Source organism: Portunus trituberculatus, chromosome 42 (genome assembly GCF_017591435.1).
Source record: "Portunus trituberculatus isolate SZX2019 chromosome 42, ASM1759143v1, whole genome shotgun sequence".
Taxonomy (NCBI): Eukaryota; Metazoa; Arthropoda; class Malacostraca; order Decapoda; family Portunidae; genus Portunus; species Portunus trituberculatus.
Window position 1 is genome coordinate 7,704,438 of NC_059296.1, and position 21,143 is coordinate 7,725,580.

Sequence of the window (21,143 nt, forward strand, 5' to 3'; positions counted from 1 at the left end):
GAATCAGACTAAGAAGTAATGTAATGTAATGAGATCGAGCCTTTAAATGTCACTCCGAACACTTCTTAGGTAATGATACTGCTGAGGTAATTGATTTAGTGCAGGTGTGTGAGAGTTGCCAGGCGTTGTTTTTTTTCTTATGTAGGTTTTTATGTAAGGATTGTTTTTTTTTAGTACCTGTTTATCCTCTTCTGCTTCTTCATTACATGTTAAGAGACGAAGGAGAAGAAAAAGAAGAAGAAGAAGAAGAAGAAGAATAGGAATAAGAAAAAGAGAAGGGGAGAAATAGAACAATGACAAGAAAGTAATTGCAAGGAAAAGTAGAAATAGAAAAGGAATAAGAGTGAGAAGGAAAATAAGTCAAAGTGTGAGAGGTAGAAGAAGAAAAAATAGAACAGAAAAAGAAATATTAAAGGAAAGACTGAGAACTGGAAATAGTAAAGGAAGAAGAAAAAAAAAAGATAAGAGAAAAGAAGAAAAAAAATAATAGAAACAAAAATAGAAATAGAAGAAGAATAAGATAATGCAGAAAGAAGAAAAAATAAAGAATGAAGAAAAAAAATAAGAAGGAGGAGGTAGAAGAACAAGAAGAAAAGAGAAATGAAGATATAGAAGGAAAAGAAGAAAAAAATAGAAGGAAAAAAGAAATAAAGGAGAAGAAGAACAAAAAGACGAACAAGAACATGGAAACGAAAAAAAAAAAAAAAAGTAGGAGGAGGAAGTGAAAGAACAAGAAGAAAAAGAGAAACGAAGATATACAAGGAAAAGAAGAAATAGAAATAAAAAAAAAAACAAGACGAAATAGAACTAAGAGAAGATAAACAACAACAACAAGAACGAGAAAAAAAAAAAAAACGAAAACAATGCGAGATATCAATTGTACAAAACCGACAAAATAACACAAGGAGAAACAATTAACAAACACCATAGATCTCCATTTCGAAATCCTGCAGCATCTTACCTCCATCAATTCGTTTTTCTACCAGGCATTAATGGAAGCTGGTGCGGTTTGCAAGGATTTTTTTTCCCTCTTTTTATGGCCCCAGTAATAGTTTAATAATAAGTACTGTACACCACCAGCAGGAAGAACACCCATGGGAACCCGTTTGGTGATCCCGACGGCATTTGAAAGCAGTTCGCATTAAACCCTCGAAGCGTTTCAAAATAAGAGGTCTATGTAAGCAGGTTTTAGGAGATCACAACCCGTTACTGCTGTGTATTAAAGTGCATCGTCTCTCTCTCTCTCTCTCTCTCTCTCTCTCTCTCTCTCTCTCTCTCTCTCTCTCTCTCCACGCGGAAGAGCAGGGGTGGTGCGGTTCGTGAAGTAAATGAAAAATGGCTCTGCAAGTCACACCAGCTGAGAGACGGCGGCGGCGGTGTTGGGCGGAGGGGTGGTGTGGGGGGCGGGAGAGAAGCGGCGGGAAAGTTGTCGAGGTATGGAGGGGAGGGAAGAGGGAGGAGGAGGAGGAGGAGGAGGAGGAGGAGGAGGAGGAGGAGGAGGTGGAGGTGGTGGTGGTGGTGGTGGTGGTGGTGGTGGTGGTGTAGGTGTAAGAGCATGTGGAGGAACTTTGAAGGTGTGTGTGGAGAGAGCCAGAGACACGTGGGAGGGAGGAGGAGGAGGAGGAGGAGGAGGAGGAGGTGGAGGTGTAAGAGTATGTGGAGGAGAACCAGATGCGTGGGAGGTTGCTGGGAGAAAAAATGGGAGGAGTTGAGAAGAGGTTAAGATTTCGAGGGCAGGCGAGGAAGAAGAGGAGGAGGAGGAGGAGGAAGATGAGGAGGAGGAGGAGGAGGAGGAGGAGGAGGAGGAGGAAGGGGTGCACGTGTCGTTTGATGAGGAGTGGCAGGATGTCAGGAGTTGTGATAGGAGTGGAAGGGAGGATGTGTGGTGTGGTGGATGGTATAGGAGGAGGAGGAGGAGGAGGAGGAGGAGCAGCACTGGAGGGCTAATGCGTCTCGTGTGTAGGCAAGACAGGTGAGGGTTGGGGTGGGGAAGAGCTCGGGCTGGCTGCGGAACCGAGTGACTTAACCCCAGGGGAAGGAAATGTGCAGTTTGGGAAGTGATGTGGTGAGAATGTGGCCTTGATAAACTATAGGTGGCTGTCTGATGTGGTGAGAGTGTGACCTTGGAAAAACTACATGTGGCTGTTTGATGTGAGAATGTGACCTTGTTAATCTATACGTAATTGTTTTATTATTAGCAAATCTACTTTCGATATATAAGGACACGAACCAAGGGTAAAGTTGGTGAATAAATGAATAGATGAATGGATGAATAAAAAAGAAGGTTGATTTAGGTGAAAAGTCCATAAAGAAGAAACAGAATGATTAACCAGATAAAGTATAAACACATATTAACGACAAAATAACTAAATAGGTAAATAAATGAAAAAAAAAAATTCATTGAAGTATAACCTTCCCCCACACGAAAAAAAAAAAAAGTATCAACCAAATGAAATATAAACACAAACCAGTGAGAAAAATAAACCAATCAATAAAAAAAAAAGAAAAATAGAAAAAAATCCACTACGGTTCAAATCCCCAAGGACAAAAAGATCAATGTAGCTAAAGTGCAAAAACCTGTATGAAAAGGAGGAAATACTTGAGAAATACTGTTACCCAAATATTCTCTCCACTGCACTACAGACATTCCTTCCTCTCTTGTATATCATCAGCCCGTCAGCAGCGTTGGAGTGAAGAGAGACGCCCCCTCTCATTCTCGTGGGGAGTATCTTGTAAAAAGTTGATGGAAAAATAAACGTAGCTGTAAAGTAATAATCTTGTAGCAAAGTCATTCCTGCATCACTTGTAACATCATTGAGGGGAAAAAGGAGGAGGAGGAGGAGGAGAAGAAGAAGAGGAAGAGGAAGAGGAAGAAGATGAAGAGGAAGAGAAGAAGAAGAAACAGCAGTAGTAGTAGTAGTAGTAGTAGTAGTAGTAGTAGTAGAAGAAGAAGAAAACTGAAGAAAAAGAAGAAAAAGAAGAAAAAGAAAAAGAAGACGAAGGAAAAGAAGATGAAGAAGAAGAAAACATTGATTAAACGAGAAGTTGGAGAAGTAAAACTAGTTGTGGCAGTAGTAATGGTAGTAGTAGTGGTGGTAGTAGTGGTGGGTAGTAGTGGTGGTAGTAGTGGTAGTGGTTGTGTGTCTTGCCAGGAATTTTGAATGTAATGAAAGAGAATGAGTGAAAATTTTTGAAAGAATAAGAAAATAGAAGAGGAAAAGAAAAAGTTACATGAATGCTTTTTTTTTTTTTTAAGTCACAGGGAATTTGAATAAGACGACAAAAATGATGGAAAAATTAAAAGATTGAGGAAAGAAAAGAGAGAAAAATAATTAAATGTAAGAAAAATGTTTAAATGTTACGAAATGTTGAAATACGATGAAGGAAAATGAACCGTGTGAGAGAGAGAGAGAGAGAGAGAGAGAGAGTTTGATATTACTTAGTTCCGCTTTCAATATTTACATCGTTCTTGTAATTTTTTTTCCCTTTCATTGATCGCTTTTCTGATATTTTCACAGTCTTTTTATCTTTCCATTCATTCTTCATCATCATCACACTTGAATTAATGTGACGGATAAGGCATTTAATTCTTTATCTTTCTTGTCATTATCATTATTGTTATTGGTTTTTGTATTCATTTTTGTCTAATTTCATCCTCGTTCACTGGTTGACTCTCTGAAGAATGTCTCCAGTTTTTGTGCATTGAAGAGAAAGCAATGAAGAAGAACAAGAAGAGAAAGATGAATGAGATGAAGAAGAAGAAGAAGAGAAAGATGAATGAGAGTTGATAAGAGGAGGACAAGTTTAAGTAGATAATTATTAAGTGTTCCTCCTTCCTTTGGTTTTTCTTCTCATCATTGCTAGCTTTCTACTTTTTTTATTTATTTTTTTATTATTGATAACAAGAGGACAAGTTTAAGTAGATAATCGTTAACTTTTCCTTCTCCTTCCTCCTCCTCCTCCTCCTCCTCCTCCTCCTCCTCCTTCTTCTCTTTTCCTCATCGTTGCTATAGCTTTCTACTTTTCATTATTATTGTTTTTATTACTTGTTTCTTTCATTCTTTTATTCTTTTCAGTAGTTTATTTCATGTTTTATTGTGTTTTCTGTTTTCCTTACTTTACATTTCATTCAGTTTTCCATACAGTTTATTTTTTATTTTGTATTATTATGTTATTTTTTCCTATGTTTTTTTTCACACTACTTCCCTTTTTTTCCCCTATCTTATTCTTCTGACAATAATTTCTTTTTAATATTTTTTTGTACACCATATAATTTCCCCCACACCATTTCGCCTCATCTCATTACACGCCTCAGTAACGCTTTTCACTATTCCCCTTCCTTTATTTCTCCCTCACAGCTTTTAATCTTCTGTAATACCTCACCTCTCTCATCACTTCCTCCCCGCTTTTCACTCCCTGTCATTCAATCCTTCCATCATTCTTCTGTCACACAATAACACACACAAAAAAATAAATAAATAAAAGAATTCCCTCACACACTCAACAATGTCACTCTTCTCTTTTCCCTCAATGACTTCTCTTCATAAAAAAAAAAATATACATTGGTTTCCCTTCTTTCCTCTCTTCTTACACGAGGAATTTTCTCTTCTCAGTGGTTGGATGGTTGTTGATTTTCCCTCCACCGCCCCCCTCTCCACCCAACCCTCCGCCCTTACTTTCTTCTGTTACACCTTGATGCCTCACTCACCTGGCTTGGGGCTGAGGGGAGGGAAACCTAGCAAGGTGTGACACTCATTTTCCTGTTTACCTGTTTATGGCTTGAAGTGGAGGGCGTGGCTGGGATGGGGTCAAGTTTCTCTCTCTCTCTCTCTCTCTCTCTCTCTCTCTCTCTCTCTCTCTCTCTCTGGTCTTGTTTTCATTAATAATTTTGTTAATTTCTTCGTTTTATTTGTTTTTATTATTATTATTATTATTATTATTATTATTATTATTATTATTATTATTATTATTATTAGTAGTAGTAGTAGTAGCAGTAGTATTGTTATTATTATTATGTAGCTGTCAATATTGTGCGTGTTTGTCTGATATTTATTTATTTGTATGTGTGTATGTCTCTTTCTTGCCTCTAATGCGCCATCCATCCATTTATCCTTCTTCCTTCCTTTCCATCCATGTATCCATCTAACCCTTCCTTCCTTCCTTCCTTCCTTCCTTCCCGCCCTCTTTCCTTCCCGTCAGGCGGTGGTCGCGGGCGGGTGGTTGCCGCTCACCTGCTCCTCCTCCCGCCGTGTCCGCCCATCTGCCGCCTCACACACTTACCTACTTTCTCGCCACTCAGGCATCTGCCGTCTACTCACCCTGACGCAGCCAATCCCCACGCTTCTCAGCCTTTCTGTAGCCAATCATAACCTCGATACGATCCGGTTCCGCGTTGCCATTGGTGCAGAGGCTAATGTACTGAGGCTGAGAGGGTCTGGACTGCCGCAACTGCAGGGGGAGTCGAACTGAGAGTGAATAACAGTAGGGTGGTCAGTCCTCCTGCAGCAGCGGTTCCAGCACCAGCACCAGCAGCACTCCAGCTCGCCGCTCTCTCTCGGTGCTGTCTTAGTGAGCTGGTAGCAGTAATAACTCGTTGACTTGTCCTGCCGTTCCCAGTGCTTGGATAATTCCTTTGGGACTCAGTGTGTTGGTTGGTTTTCCTTCATCGTTTTTAAGCCGCCGCCGCAGACACAGCCACACCAAAGCCACCATGAGGGAATACTACTCAATGGTATGCACTCCTGATTCACGTATTATCACTGTGCTCTTCAAATTTATGCTGTGTTTTAACTTAACCTGTCTCTCTCTCTTCGGATTCTTAACTAATCAAACTATATCATTATCTTTCTTTCTTTTCCCTCTTCTTTCTTGTTGTGGGTTTGGAGGTTTTGGATTGGTTATATTATCACTTGTCTTTATATCCTCCATTGTCTTATTTTTAGGTTGATCATAATTGTCAAGATGTGCTATTACTTGTTGTTCTCTTTCTCCTGTGTTCCGTCATTTTATTTATTGTTGTTTTGAATTCTTCCTTGGTCACATTTGTCAGTGTATGTTTTTTTTTTACTACTTTCCTTTCTCGGTTCTCCTTTTCCTTTTATTCATTTGCTTCTCAACCTGTATTTTTGTGTTATGTTATTATCCATTTCTGTTTCTCTTTTTACTCGTTATCTTTTTGTTCGTATTTCGTTATTATCACTCTCGAATGCTGCTCCTTCCCTCTCTGGAGTCTTTACGTTAAGTGCTTCCTCGCTACAGTGTCCAAATCATATGTTTACGTCTTCTTTCTCTCTCTCTCTCTCTCTCTCTCTCTCTCTCTCTCTCTCTCTCTCTCTCTCTCTCTCTCTCTCTCTCTCTCTCTCTCTCTCTCTCTCTCTCTAGTAGCATGAAGTTCTCCTCTGAATTGCTTCCTGACCACACTTCTCAAGCCTTGTTATTATCTCTCTCTCATTCCTTTCTTCTTTTATAACTCCTCTCTCATCCCCCCCCCTTCCCCTTCATCCTTCCCTCTTTCCTTCCTTCCCTCGTGCAACTGCCCTGTAAATTCTCTCCTGTTTCCGGCCTACACTTAATTCCCCTCCCCCTCCCCCTACTTTTTTCCCTCCCTTCCTCTCCGTTGTCCATCATCCTTTCTCCTTCCTTCCCTTCCTTTCCTTCTACTCTTTTGTTATTCATTACCCTTCTTTCCGTTACTTCTTTCCTCATGTTCCTTTTCCTTCCTGTGGTCTCTTTTCGTCTCGTCTCGTCTTGTCTTGTCTTGTCTCGTCTCGCATCTTCATTACTTTCTATTCTCGCTCCATAAACTGCAGACAGATAATTTAATGGCTAATACCGTAGTAGGCGTAGCAGTAAAGATGGTAATAATTGTTGTGAGGACAAGATGATGCTCTGAGGGTCTGAGGGATTATTATTATTATTTAACGTACAAATTGAGCACCAGTTACAGTAAGAGGTTTGTAAAGATGCAGCTGGATATAGGATGATAATATTCTTTGGGAAAAATTTCAGATAGAGGTGCGTGAGTCTACACACACACACACACACACACACACACACACACACACACACACACACACACACACACACACACACACACACACACACACACACACACACACACAGAGAGAGAGAGAGAGAGAGAGAGAGAGAGAGAGAGAGAGAGAGAGAGAGAGAGAGAGAGAGATTTTAAACTGCTTGATCATTTCATAAATAGTGGAGTAAATAAACAGTAATGGCGAGAAAAGGAATCTTGGATAGAGTGCAGAGTGTAGTAAAAATAAATCAATAATGAAATAATAACAATATAAGATAAATAAATTCACACACAAATAGACTTACTAATTGTCACTCCCATGAGAGAGAGAGAGAGAGAGAGAGAGAGAGAGAGAGAGAGAGAGAGAGAGAGAGAGAGAGAGAGAGAACTATTTCCCTTAACACTTCACTTAACCCCTTCAGTACTGGGACGTGTTTTTACCACGAGTTTTTGTGTGTGATTAGACGGTTTTATTGACATTAGGAAGGGTCTAAGGAGGTCAGAAGATTAATGGCCACAGTCTTCACTCTTTTAATCCCCACATGAGTTTCTGAAGCTGTATAGAATCAGAATGAATATGGAAACGCGTCATGGTACTGAAGGGGTTAAACAAAGTGGAACAAGCGGGATAAAAATAATGATAATAATAATAAATCAAGAAATAGATAAAAAAAAAAAATCCACTTAAACGCAGCAAGTAAGACAAATTCATGAATGACGATGACAGATGCTCAGTTTAAAGTGGTGAGGAATGGTGGAGTTCCCGTGTGATCGCCCAGAGGAACGTAGCGGAAGTGGCAATGAACAGTTAGAGTATCCAGTAAGTCATTCCGTCCATAAGAAGAAGCATCCCTTGATAAGCACTATTGCAACTCCCTTCCTTTGAGCAGCACTGGGAAAGCAATGTTGTGTGCAGACTAAGTGGCGTTTAAAAGTCTCCCTATCTTCTTACCTGAGTCGTTCACATCCTTTTATAAACACTAACTCCTTTCCTTTTTGCCTATCACTTACTAAGCAATGCCGTCTGTAGGTTAAGTAGCGTTTAAAGTCTCCTTATATACCGAGTCTCATTCTCTTGTGCATTCCTTCCCTCAGTGGCAACTTTAAAATAAAAGCTCCACTTAATATAGGTTTGAATTCAATGAGCTTAGGATCACTGTGTAAATTAAGTAGCGTTTAACCTCTTCAGTAATGGGACGCATTTTTACCACGAGTTTGGGTATAATTAGACGATTTTATTCACATTAGGAAGGGTCAATGGAGGTCAGAAGATTAATGCAAAGAGTCTTCACTATTTGAATCGCCACATAAGATAATGAAGCTGTATAAAATCACCAGATAGTAAGCAGAATAAATATGGAAACACGTCATGGTACTGGAGGGGTTAAAGTCCTTTTATATACTGAGTCTCATTAACCGGTGCATTCGTTCCCTGAGTGGCAGAGGCAAGTTTAAATAAAAGTCACACGTAATATAGGCTTTAATTCTATCAGATGAGGTGCATTAGGAAATATTAACATTAGTCTCTGTGTGTGGTGGCAGGTAGCAAGGAGAGCAGGGATATGAGTACCTAGGGATTCTATTCTATGAGATGAGAAACATTAGAAAGCGAGTAGACTATTAGTTTCTAGTTTAAATGTTATGTAGTCTTTAACCTCAGTGTAGTAGTGTCAGGAGGCCAGGAACACAGGAGTACCAGTAGCTAAGGTTTGAATTGCTGGGATGAGACGAAGACTAATAGAAAGGAAGTAGGATTATTAGTCTCGATTTTGAATATAATGGTGTTAGGAGGCGAGGACACAAGGATGCAAGTTTAGCTAAAGACCTACTTACCACACACACACACACACACACACACACACACACACACACACACACACACACACACACACACACACACACACACACACACACACACACACACACACACACACACACACACACACACACACACACTCTTGCATGTTTCCTAACCAAGTACTAAATGTCAAAGCCTCCCATCATTCCAACCCACACACAGGTGGGAGAAGAAGCGTCCTAGTTCAACTATGATTTGCAAAACAGGTTCTTGCACGACGGAGGATTAAAATATCTCGTTGTATTGATATTCATTTTCCCTTTCTTTTCTTTCATTCTTTCTTTCTTTTATCTTCTTTCTTTCAATTCTGACATTCTTTTCTTTTCTTTTCTTTCCTTTTCTGTATATTTTTTTTATTTTTTCTATTTTTTTCTTTTCTTGCCTTCTCTGGTCTTTCTCTCTTACTTATTTTGTCTCTTTCCATTATTAATTTCTTTTACTTCTTTTTCTTTCCTTTTCTTTCTTTCTTGACTTGTTTCTCACTTATTCTTCTATCTTTTCCTTCATTTTGTCTGTCTCTTTCCCTCTTCTCTCTTCTTTCTTACTTTTATTATTCTTTCTCTCTTGCTCTTTTCTTCTTCCATTCTATTTAACTTTATTTTCTTTTATTTTCTTGATTTTTTCTTTCTCGACTTGTTCCTTTCTCTTATTCTTCTTTTTTTCTTTTTCTTCTTTTTTCCATTATCTCTTGGCCTATTCTCTCTTCTTCCTCTCTAACTTTCTTTTACTTACTTTTCTTTCCTTTTCTTTATTATTTTTTCATGATTTATTTTCTCTTTAATACTTTCTAAAAGGTGATAAGTAAATACCTCTCCTTGTTTTCTATCGTGTTCCTGTCTTCCTTTATTCATATTTCCCTCCTTCATTCTTTCCTTCCTTTCCTTTTTTTTTTATCTCTTCCATTCTGCATCTAAGACTTTTAACCCCTTCAGTGCTATGGCGTGTTTCCATATTCGTTCTGTTTCGGTGATTTTATACAGCTTCAGAAACTTATGTGGGGATTGAAATAGTGAAGACTGTGGTCATTCATCTTCTGACCTCCATAGACCCTTTGTAATGTAAATAAAATTGTCTAATCACACCCAAAACTCAAGGTAAAAAATGAGTCCCAGGATTGAAGGGGTTAAGAGCAAACCTAGGGCACCTTTTGTGATTTTCTTTCGTGTTTCTTTCTTTTCGTTCCTTCCCTCTTTCATGCCTTTCCTAATTTCCTTCTTTCTTTCATTTCTCGCCTTCCATTTCTCTCCCGCACCATGAACACTTTAAGAGCTAAAAGTAAAACGCCTCTTCTCATTTTCTTTCTCATTTCTTCCTTCCTTTCTTTCGTTCTACACATTTAACACTTTATTGCTGTTGGAACGCTATATTCTCGTCTTCTGTCTTCACCTTTTCTAAATATTTTTTTTTCAGTTCCTTCTGTAATCTCTTCAATGCCACAAGGATTAAGCAAGGATAAAACACACATTTTTTTTTTTTATCATTTTCTACATTTTCCAAGCGTTCCTCTCTCTGCAGTCTTTTTGTTTTTATTATCTACATTCTTCAAGCATGCCTCTCTTCATACTTTCATTTCCCCTCGTTCTGCAGCCTTCTCTTCAACGCCACAAGGACAAAACACTAATTTTTCCTTCACCGTTCTCATTTATCTATATTTTCCAAACATTCCTCTCTTTGCTGCCCTTTTTTTTTCTATTTACCTACATCTCTCAACCATTTCCATCTTCAAAGTTTCATTTTTTTTCCCCCTTCTGCAACCTTCTCACCAAAACACACCTTTTTTTTTCTTAATTTCCTTCAATCGATCTTCATTTCCAAGCGTTCCTTTCTCCGTGATCTTTTTTATCTCTTTTTTTTATGTACATTTTCTAAACATTCCAATCGGCAGTTTCTCTTGGTAGCGTTTAATGGCTCTCGGGAATGCCTTAGGCGAGTATTAATCTGTCGTTAGTTGATTGCACGTCTGCGGCTTCCCACCTGATGATCTAAAAAGAGAAAACTGTGAATGTACGTAGGTAGGTAGGCAGGCAGGCAGGTAGGTAGGTCGTGTTTCCCTCAGGTGGGAAATGGTTTAAAAGAAATGGACTGAGAAACGGGGAATTATTTTGGTGCATCTCTCTCTCTCTCTCTCTCTCTCTCTCTCTCTCTCTCTCTCTCTCTCTCTCTCTCTCTCTCTCTCTCTCTCTCTCTCTCTCTCTCTCTCTTATTTTCCGCCCCAGCTTCCGCCTCTCACGGCTTCTCTCCTCCTTCTCTTCCTGTCACGTTCATTCCAGAAACCTCTCTCTCTCTCTCTCTCTCTCTCTCTCTCTCTCTCTCTCTCTCTCTCTTCTTCCTTCCTTCTTTTATTTTGTTTAATCTGTCGTTCTCATTCCCGTCCTGTCTCTCTCTCTCTCTCTCTCTCTCTCTCTCTCTCTCTCTCTCTCTCTCTCTCTCTCTCTCTCTCTCTCTCTCTCTCTCTCTCTCTCTCTCTCTCTCTGATTTAGGTTTTCTCACTTTTCCTATAATTGTGTTTGTTTGTTTGTTTCTCTTTCTAATCTTGTTCTCTCCTTTGTGTCTTTCTTAATTTTTCTTCTCATTTTCTCTCAGTTAATTTCTCTAATATTCTCTTCTCTCTCTCTCTCTCTCTCTCTCTCTCTCTCTCTCTCTCTCTCTCTCTCTCTCTCTCTCTCTCTCTCTCTCTCTCTCTCTCTCTCTCTCTCTCTCTCTCTCACACACACACACACACACACACACACACACACACACACACACACACACACACACACACACGTTGACTTCCCCACCCTAATTTTTTTCTTATTCTTCCACTTTCTCTCCAATCTGTCGTGTCTTCCGCAGCAACTCCTCCTCCTCCTCCTCCTCCTCCTCCTCCTCCTCCTCCTCCTCCTCCTCCTCCTCCTCCTCCTGCTTTTCACTTGCCGCGTTGAATGCCTAGGTAACTTCCTCCTCCTATTAACTTCTTCCTACCTTCTGTGTCTGCTTTCCCTACCTACCTGTGTGTGTGTGTGTGTGTGTGTGTGTGTGTGTGTGTGTGTGTGTGTGTGTTGTGTGTTGTGTTGTCTCTCTCTCTCTCTCTCTCTCTCTCTCTCTCTCTCTCTCTCTCTCTCTCTCTCTCTCTCTCTCTCTCTCTCTATATATATATATCTATCTCTCTCTCTATATATATATATATATATCTATATATATATATATATATATATATATATATATATATATATATATATATATATATTTTTTCTGGTTTTATAGTGCAGTCTGATTACTACTACTACTACTACTACTACTACTACTACTACTACTACTACTACTACTACTACTACTACTACTACTACTACTACTACTCAACCAAAAGAAGACAAATATAGAAAATTAATGAGAAAAACAATAAATGAATGCGGTAAAAAGTAGAAATTAAATACCACCACCACCGCCACCGCCACCGCCACCGCCACCGCCACCACCGCCACCGCCACCACCACCACCAGGAGTTTTAGACAAGTCAGCCTCATAGCGACATCGACCGGCACATTGCGACCACAGCTGCCCTCGCATTCCCATCAGCCTCTCTCAGACTCACAGCTTCCCATCCACTCACTCCCTCCTCCTCCTCCTCCTCCTCCTCCTCCTCCTCCTCCTCCTCCTCCTCCTCCAATCTGGTTTTCCTGTTCCATTTCCTAGCTAAGAGATTCCTCGGCCTCTTTCTTTGTGGTGGGAGAGGTTGGGTCTCTCTCTCTCTCTCTCTCTCTCTCTCTCTCTCTCTCTCTCTCTCTCGTCAAAAAGTTATCAACACATTCATTCTCGCGTCACAACACTCGCTAAATGTAATCTCTGGTTGTTTTCCTTTGTGATTAGTCTCTCTCTCTCTCTCTCTCTCTCTCTCTCTCTCTCTCTCTCTCTCTCTCTCTCTCTCTCTCTCTCTCTCTCTCTCTTTTTCTGGTGGTTAATTAGCGAACAGTTTGGTGTTTGGATTAAGTGTTGAGTCTTCCTTCGTGACTGAAAGGGGAGAAAGTTGTAATTGCTTAATTGGTCCGCGACAGTTGGCCATTTGAGACTATCATCGCCTCGGTTTCATTAGCTCAACCATTTCCTTCTGGTGGCGTGTCATATTTTGGTCATTAAACGTTTCTTTCCCGCGTTAATTTACCTCCTAAGTTTCTTTCTGGTTTATACGTTTCATTTTAGCGTCTATTTGCCTTTTTAAGTGTCAATTTTATTCTTTTAACATTTCATTGTGACAGCGACCTTTTATTTCTTCTTTTGTGTTTTAAATGTTCATTCTCGTGTCTATTTACCTGTTGAATCAATTGTTCCTCCTTATTTTCTCGTCTACAGGTATTTGAATGCTAGCTGGCTTGTTTTTCAGGTTCGTGTTCTTGAAAATGCTTTGTTTTCTCACAAGGACTCATTCTAAAGGCCACAGAGATGATAAGTTGGATTCTCTTGTGTTTTTCTCGTTGGATATTCAGAATCTTTCTTAAATTGTCGCTAGAATTATTAGAATACCATTGAAAACCCGAATAGCTTTCAGTAGAATGGCGCATTTAAAAAGATAAGCAAATGAGCCGTGATAAGGTTCCGGTATGTTTTGAGAATGCGGTCGACACACACACACACACACACACACACACACACACACCAGTAAATGAGGAAATATTAATAACACTCACATTCGACATTAAATCATACATCTATAAGAAAAAATCACCTAAAATGAGAGAACTAAAAAAAATCACCCCCACAATTGGATCATATTCATAATTGTGTTAATGTGGTGCGGACTGGAGTGTAATAGAGCCAAGAGTGAACAATGCCTGAAATGTCCTTGAATTTACCGCCCCGCTCAACCCCGCCTCACTCACGCCAGCTTGGACTGTCATTCTACACACACACACACACACCACTACAGTCCGGGCGCCTCAGTCAGTCGGTTGCTGGCCGCCAAAGGAAGTGTGTGTGCGTGCGGCGTTCCGTGCGTGTGGCTGGCGTGTCTGTAGCCTATCACCGTCGTCGAGAGCACCGCCACTTGGTCGTGATTGGTCAGAGATCGTCTGGTGCTGCGTCAGTGTAGGTGTCACGTCTGGAGCTAACGGTGTGTGGAAGTGTTGGGTGCACGTGATTGTTACGCTTTCTGCCTAAAATGTTGAATTATGTTCCTTATTTGTGTTAATCTTCTTGGTGGTGGTGGTGGTGGTGGTGGTGGTGGTGATGGTTCTGCATTTGTGATTTAAAGTATGGGTATTTTGGAGTGGTTCTTTCTTTTATGAGGATTTTATTGTTAGTATTATCTTTGTTGCTAGCTAAGATAATTGTGTTCCTCGTATATCTCCTCTTGATGGTAGTGGTGTTAGTTTTGCATGCGTGAATCAAAGTATGGGGAGTGTATCTTGAAGTGTTTCTTTTATATATTTTCTTCTATTATTATTATTATTGTCACGGTTTGTAGCTAAATTGCATTATTTTTGGGCTCGTCAGTCAAAGTATAGGATCTCTGTTTTGAAATGTGTCGATCTAATGTTTATTATCAAAGACCACATGTTATTCAGATTCCTACTGGGTGTGTTTTTTTTTTTTTTTTTTGGTGGGGGTTGAAGATGCTGTCACTTGAATTATGGGAACATGGTGGAAAACCTCAAACTTCTACTGGAAGAGAGAGAGAGAGAGAGAGAGAGAGAGAGAGAGAGAGAGAGAGAGAGAGAGATATAGAATGAGAGCGGCTTGTTTTGTGTACCTTACTTCATTAACGAAATTCTTATACCAGTACACACGGGAAGGGAAAAATTAAAACCTTGTAGCTGCTTATTGTTGCCGATCATGTGACTTCCAGGTAGCAGGTGCATGAGGTCCGTGCGGGTGACTGAAGGCAGGAGTTTGAGGAGGTTCAGGAGTCAGACGCATGATTGGAGGGTATATACTTGTGGTCAGAAGTCGAGTAACCTTGTGCACTCAATTCCACTGCATTACCTTCCTTCCCTCGATGTTAAGCCCTCTGATCTGCCGCAAGTCTTCCAAAACCTAACTTAGAGATTCTTAACAGATCAGAAGACCTTATGAGGAAACGGGAAATGCAGTTGAGGTGAATGCAGGTGGTGGTCATCTAACCTCGTCTGTGCTCGTGGCATGTCAGCCTGGATCAGTGTTCAGTAGAGATTCTGGGATAAGTGTTTGCCTAATACAGTGCAGGTAAATGCAGGTGAGGCACGCGCCAAGTGTGCGGCTCACTAGGGCATGCGTGGCTGCCGCTCTGAGTAACGTTACTTAGTTGCAGTTAGCGATACGAATGTGTGACGTAATACGAATCATGGCTTTCACTGCAATCTCGATAAATACAGTATGTTACTTTGATGATTGGATTATTTCTAAACAAGATCTCACTACGGCACGCGTGGCTATCAGTGGGAGTAACGCTATTTAGCTGCTGAGGAACCATTAAGATCTGACATAATACGAATCAAAGGCTTTCACCAGTCTCAACAAACACAATACACATAATAGTGTCCGAGGTTTATATTCGAGTGTTTGGAGTAAGCCAGATCTCGCTTTACCAATTGACACTAACGACGTGAAAGGAATGTCGAGCAATTGTCTGTTTTCCGCCTCAAAGGAAAACACATAATGACACTCCATTGTGACGCCGTGCAACAAACAGCCTCTGGTATTCAGCCTCTCATTCATGTCTCCTCGCACGATTGACACTTCGCTTCTCGCCAGCACAGGCGGATGTACACAACAAAACCTGATTGTTAGGTAAAGACCCGCACGTGCAATCACCAGCGGGGGCGCGGCGCAGCACAGGAATGTACACACTGGCTGACCTGACCCTGACCCTGAGTGCCTGTGTGAGTGTGGCCCGCGAGGCGCACCGCATGACCACCACCACCACCACGCGGCCCGCTCTTCCTCCCGCCGCCTGGGTGACTCACATGTGCGGGATATCGAACTTCCCACATGAGTAAGGTTGCCGGCGTGGAGCACGAGAACCTCATCGGACGCCAGTGAGGAGCGGAAGAGGCTAAATGATTTCTCGGCAGAAGTTATTAAGACCTTGAGCAACTTCGTACTGTGCTGAATAGATGCCTTATGTGTGTGTGTGTGTGTGTGTGTGTGTGTGTGTGTGTGTGTGTGTGTATGTGGAGGCGTGGGCTTCTCCGTGCTGGGCGGGAAGCTTCTGCAGTTACACTTTATTATTTTTTTTCGTCTGCATTAATCTTCCCAAAGCTGCCACAGTAGGAAGCGGCCTCGTTCACATGGTCCTGTGTCAGTGCAGACGTGGCGGGAGAGCACGCCACTGAAGGTCGTGTCTCTCAGTGAAATATGTCCCGTATTCCTATGGTGGCAGGGACTTCCTCTCAGCTGAATTACGATCGTGTCTTCTGCCGCGGTTATCGTAAGGGCGGAGGGGACAGGAGAGGGAGGAGGTGGTAGAGGAGGAGGAGGAGGAGGAGGTGGTGGTGGTGGTGGTGGTGGTGGTGGTGGTGGTGGTAGGGTGAACGATCCTCCTGAGAAACTGCATCGGTCCAACAAGGCAAACGAGAGCTGCGTGCATTGACACTTGCTCTTAACTGCCTCAATTAGCTCGGGGGTAAAAAAAAGTTGATTTCTTCCACCAAGTTTGCGAGTGTTACTAAGGAGCATTTCCTTAAACATTTCATTGGCTTACCTTCACATTTGGCAGACTGATAAAAGTTGTTGGAGGCTTTCGAGGTTGTTTTCTTGATTGTTGTGGTAGTTTAGCAAAGATTCTGGATTATTGACGGGAAAGACGCCCCAAAGAGAACGACTGTCTCTGTGACCTTTGAAAATCATCCTTGAGAGAGAGAGGGAGAGAGGAAGAACAAAGCGTTAAAATGATAGTGGGTTTTAGTTTCAGTACTGTGGGCGTTCATAATGTAAACAGAAGAGAGTCACTTGCACAGTTTAGACAGTATTGTATCCCCTCAAGGCATCTCATTAGAAAGTTCTTTGTCTTTCGTGTCACAGAGAAACACCGTTACTGTCGCTACATTAACACTGTCACTCCTACTACTAACTCGGTCACTCTTGCTACTTATACCGTCACTCCTTCACCAATACATTACTACTATCGCTCTTGTCAATAACTGTCACTTCTACTACTAACTCATTTCTGCTACTAATTCTGTCACTTCTGCTACTGACTCTGTCACTCTTGCTACTAACTCTGTCGCTCTGGTATTTACACGGTCACTCCTTTACTAACACCTCACTACTGTCACACTAACACCGTCACTACTGTAACACTAATACCGTCACTTCTGCCACGTAAGAGCGCTGTCACCTCATTCAAATTAACAGTCACGCTTCATCTTAACGTCAAAGTTAGCTTATCAGGGTAAAGAAAGAAGACTCAGGCAGCTGTTGCTTCATAATATAGCTTATGTACCTCCCTCACTCATTTTATACACACTCATTCATTCACACACTTATTCTCTCACTCGCACAACCACCCACACACTCACCCACACATCCACTCTTACATCTACCCACTCGGCACTCACTCACTCACTCACTCACTCAATCACGGTGCAGTGGCGTGACTTAACTCCCCAACACTCGTTCTCAAGTTAACCCACACAGTCCTTCATTACCAGCCTGTTAAGTCTGAATTGTGCCCCATTATAAAAAGAGAGAGAAGGAAAGAAAGAAAAAAAAAGTTAGAGCCTCGTTTGCATCACTAACCTCATCACCATCACCACATCATTAGTTTACATTCTTACCTCATTATCCTCATCTTTCTCTTCATCACAACTCTCTGCCTTTTCTTCCTTCATCTCCTTTTAATATATTGATCTTCCAGCTTCCCTCATTACTCTCATCCTGCTCTTCATCTCTATCATCCTCTCCACTCTTCCCCTCCTCTTCCTTCATCTCCTTAATGTATCGATCCACCAAAACCTCATGTCCTCCATTTCTTCATCACCATCATCTTGTTTACCTTCCTTCCCTCCTCCTTCCCTCATCTTCCTAATGTATTGATCCATCGACGACATTTTCCCTCTCACACAGGATTAAGAGCAAGCGAGGAAGTGAGACATTTTTCCCTCATGACTGTGTGTGTGTGTGTGTGTGTGTGTGTGTGTGTGTGTGTGTGTGTGTGTGTGTGTGGCCGTACTCGTGGTCGCCTTTCCGTGCATGCGTCATGTCCCCGATCCTCCAGCAGCGGCTTGAGGCACGACCCGATGGCCCTTGTCTCTGCCCTCTTTCTGCCGCTCCCCCCTATCCCCTCCTCTCTCTCTCTCTCTCTCTCTCTCTCTCTCTCTCTCTCTCTCTCTCTCTCTCTCTCTCTCTCTCTCTCTCTTGTCCTCCTTCACCGCCTTCCACTGATTATACTTCCACATACTAACTTCCCCTCTATCACTCCCTTCATTACACAGCTTTCCCTTGCCTTCTGTTGCATCCCACACACTCCTCCTCCTCCTCCTCCTCCTCCTCCTCCTCCTCCTCCTCCTCCCTGACAACAACAGCACTCACGCTTGACTTAATTTGGTCTGTTCACACCCAGCACTGGACGGCTTTCCCTAGAGAGAGAGAGAGAGAGAGAGAGAGAGAGAGAGAGAGAGAGAGAGAGAGAGAGAGAGAGAGAGAGGCTTCCTATATACTTTAAAAAGCCCTTCCATCCCTGCGGCGTCCCGTATGTAGGGCTTTGCTTTTCCTTTCTCCCTAAAGGGCCGCTAATTTAAGGAGGCGGCAGCGAGAGATGTCACGCGCCCTATTTCCGCTCTCTCTCTCTCTCTCTCTCTCTCTGCGTGCGGTTAGTGGCCACCATTAATTATGGTCCTAAGTGGGGAAAATAGTTAATATGTAGAGCGTTCAATGTTATGGTTATGCACTGCTTGTTGTGTGTGTGTGTGTGTGTGTGTGTGTGTGTGTGTGTGTGTGTGTGTGTGTGTGTGTGTGTGAATCAGTCAGGGCAGTGTAAGAAATGTAGTTTGTGTGGACTGATAGAGCAAAGAGGGATTAGAAGATTAATTTTTGTATTTTTGTTTCGTAAGTGACACAAATATTTTAACGTGAATCATTTGGAAAGTTGTAAATGACAGTATAGGAAGGGAATGTTTAGGGGGGGCAAAGAGAAAAAGGTGGGAGGGTTGTGTGTTGTGTTGCGTTAGTGTTGTGTGGGTTTTCTGAATCGTGTAGTGTAAGTTGCGGGAGAGAAAAGAAAATGTTGAGGTGTTGTTATGTATTTTGGAAAGTTATTAAGTGTTTAGGTAAATTTTTGATGTTTTTTGTGTTGAAAGTTGAAATGGATCTTGATTTTGTGTTTGGGTTTGATTGTATTGCATTGCCTTAACAGTTCCAAAAGTGAGCGTTAATAGTGTAAAGAGAAGTGTGAAATGTTTAACCATATCTGCACTGGGACGCATGTTTACCTTTAGTTTTGGGTGTGATTAGAAGATTTTATTAACATTAGCAAGAGTCTATGGAGGTCAGAAAAGATTAATGGCCTCAGTTTTCACTATTTCTATCACCAAGCTGTGTAAAATCACCAAATAGTCACCAGAATGAATACTGAAAACGCGTCATGGTACTGAAGTGTTCAAGTAAAGGTGTGACGTGGATGTTCTTGTGTTGAAAGTTGAAATGAAGCTTGGTTATCATGTTGAGTTTGATTATTTTATTGTTTAAGTTTCGTTTCTATTTCTCTCTTTCTTTTCTTTTTCTTTCTTTCTTTCTTTCTTTCTTACTCTCTGTCTTCTTTCTTTCTTTCTTTCTTTCTTCTTTATCTTATTCTTCTTTCTATGTCTTCTGTCTTTCCTTCTTTCTTTCTTCCTTTTTTCTTTCTATTTCTTTTTCTTTCTTCCTTCCTTTCTATCAATCTTTCTTTCTTCCTATCTATCAATCTTTCTTTCTTTCTATCTTTTATCTTTTTTCTTTCTTTTCTCTTTTTTTTTCTTTCCATCTTTCTTTCTTTCTTTTTATCTTTTCCTGCATTGGTTTTTCTCGTTTTCCTGAACTGGTGACGGTGCATCGTTCTCCTTCACCTCTTTTCTTCATAGTTTTCGTTTCGTTTCTAGTTTCTCTCTTTTTTGTGTTCTTTTTATTTGATTTATATTTTATTTTCATTCAATTTATTGTTGTTGTTGTTGTTGTTGTTGTTGTTGTTGTTGGTGGTGGTGGTGGTGGTGGTGGTGTTGTTGTTGGTGGTGGTGGTGTTTGAAAGTTACATTATGATTGAAACTGGATATTTCTCATTATTCCTCCTCCTCCTCCTCCTCCTCCTCCTCCTCCTCCTCCTCCTCCTCCTCCTCCTCTATCTTATCCTCATTCATCTTCGTCTTCTACTTCTTCTTGTCGTTCTTGTTTTAGTTCTTTTTGTTCTTGTTATTCTTGTTCTTCTTCGTTCCCATCCTCCTCCTACTCCTCCTTCTCAATACATGATAAGTAAGTAACCACCACCACCACCACCACCACCACCACCACCACCACCACCACCACCACCACCACCACCACCACCACCAGTAGCGTAATATATATAAGAGTTAGCCAATATCAAGAGATAAGAGGAAACCACAACAGGATAAAATGATCAGCGTTTCTCTCATCCCTCTACACTCTTCTCTCCTCCATCACCCATTTCTACTCTTTATTTCTTCACTCTCTCACCTCTCCTCCCAGTGTAGCTGTTCATCTCTTCTTTATCAACCTTTTTGCTCTTTCTCTTAACCTTCACAGCTCTTCCTCCCCCTCTCTTTCATCATTCCCCCTCCTCTTCCTCTTCCCTTCTTTTATAGACATTCTTTACTTGCATTCCACTTCTTTCCCTCCTCCTCCTCCTCCTCCTCCTCCTCCTCCTCCTCCTCCTCCTCCTCCTCCTCCTCCTCCTCCTCCTCCTCCTCCTTACTCTTTTTCTGCCCCTCTTTCATCGTTTGGGTTTCCATCTTACCCTTCACCTTCATCACTCTATGCCTCCACCTGCACATACCATTCCTCTCTCTCTCTCTCTCTCTCTCTCTCTCTCTCTCTCTCTCTCTCTCTCTCTCTCTCTCTCTCTCTCTCTCTCTCTCTCTCTCTCTCTCTCTCTCTCTCACAACTTTCCTCACATTTATCCCTCCTCTCACTCCTTTTCTCTTATCCCTCCTCTCCTCCTTTTCTCTTATATCCTCCTCCTCCTCCTCCTCCTCCTCCTCCTCCTCCTCCTCCTCCTCCTCCTCCTCCTCCTCCTCCTCCTCTTCCTTAACCCTTCACCTTCCAACTGTCTTAAATCTTAGCGTGTCCCTCCAAGGCATTCATCCTTTACCA

The 21,143-nt window shown here is 41.5% G+C and overlaps 1 protein-coding gene across 4 annotated transcripts in view; it reads left to right on the top strand.

The window, feature by feature from the left end:
* LOC123517480 (protein singed-like) overlaps positions 1–21,143 on the top strand; it is a 94,964-nt gene that overhangs the window by 37,818 nt on the left and 36,003 nt on the right. Inside the window, exon 1 of one of the 4 annotated variants that reach the window (XM_045277571.1) lies at positions 5,531–5,731. The exons of 1 other annotated variant lie outside the window; for it this stretch is intronic. In XM_045277571.1, the coding sequence (XP_045133506.1) occupies positions 5,711–5,731 (21 nt within the window). In that variant the 5' untranslated portion in view covers positions 5,531–5,710. Of the gene's footprint in view, positions 1–5,530; positions 5,732–13,794; positions 13,978–21,143 lie in introns of those variants that run through there. 2 more of the 4 variants (XM_045277572.1, XM_045277573.1) reach the window with 2 other exon arrangements.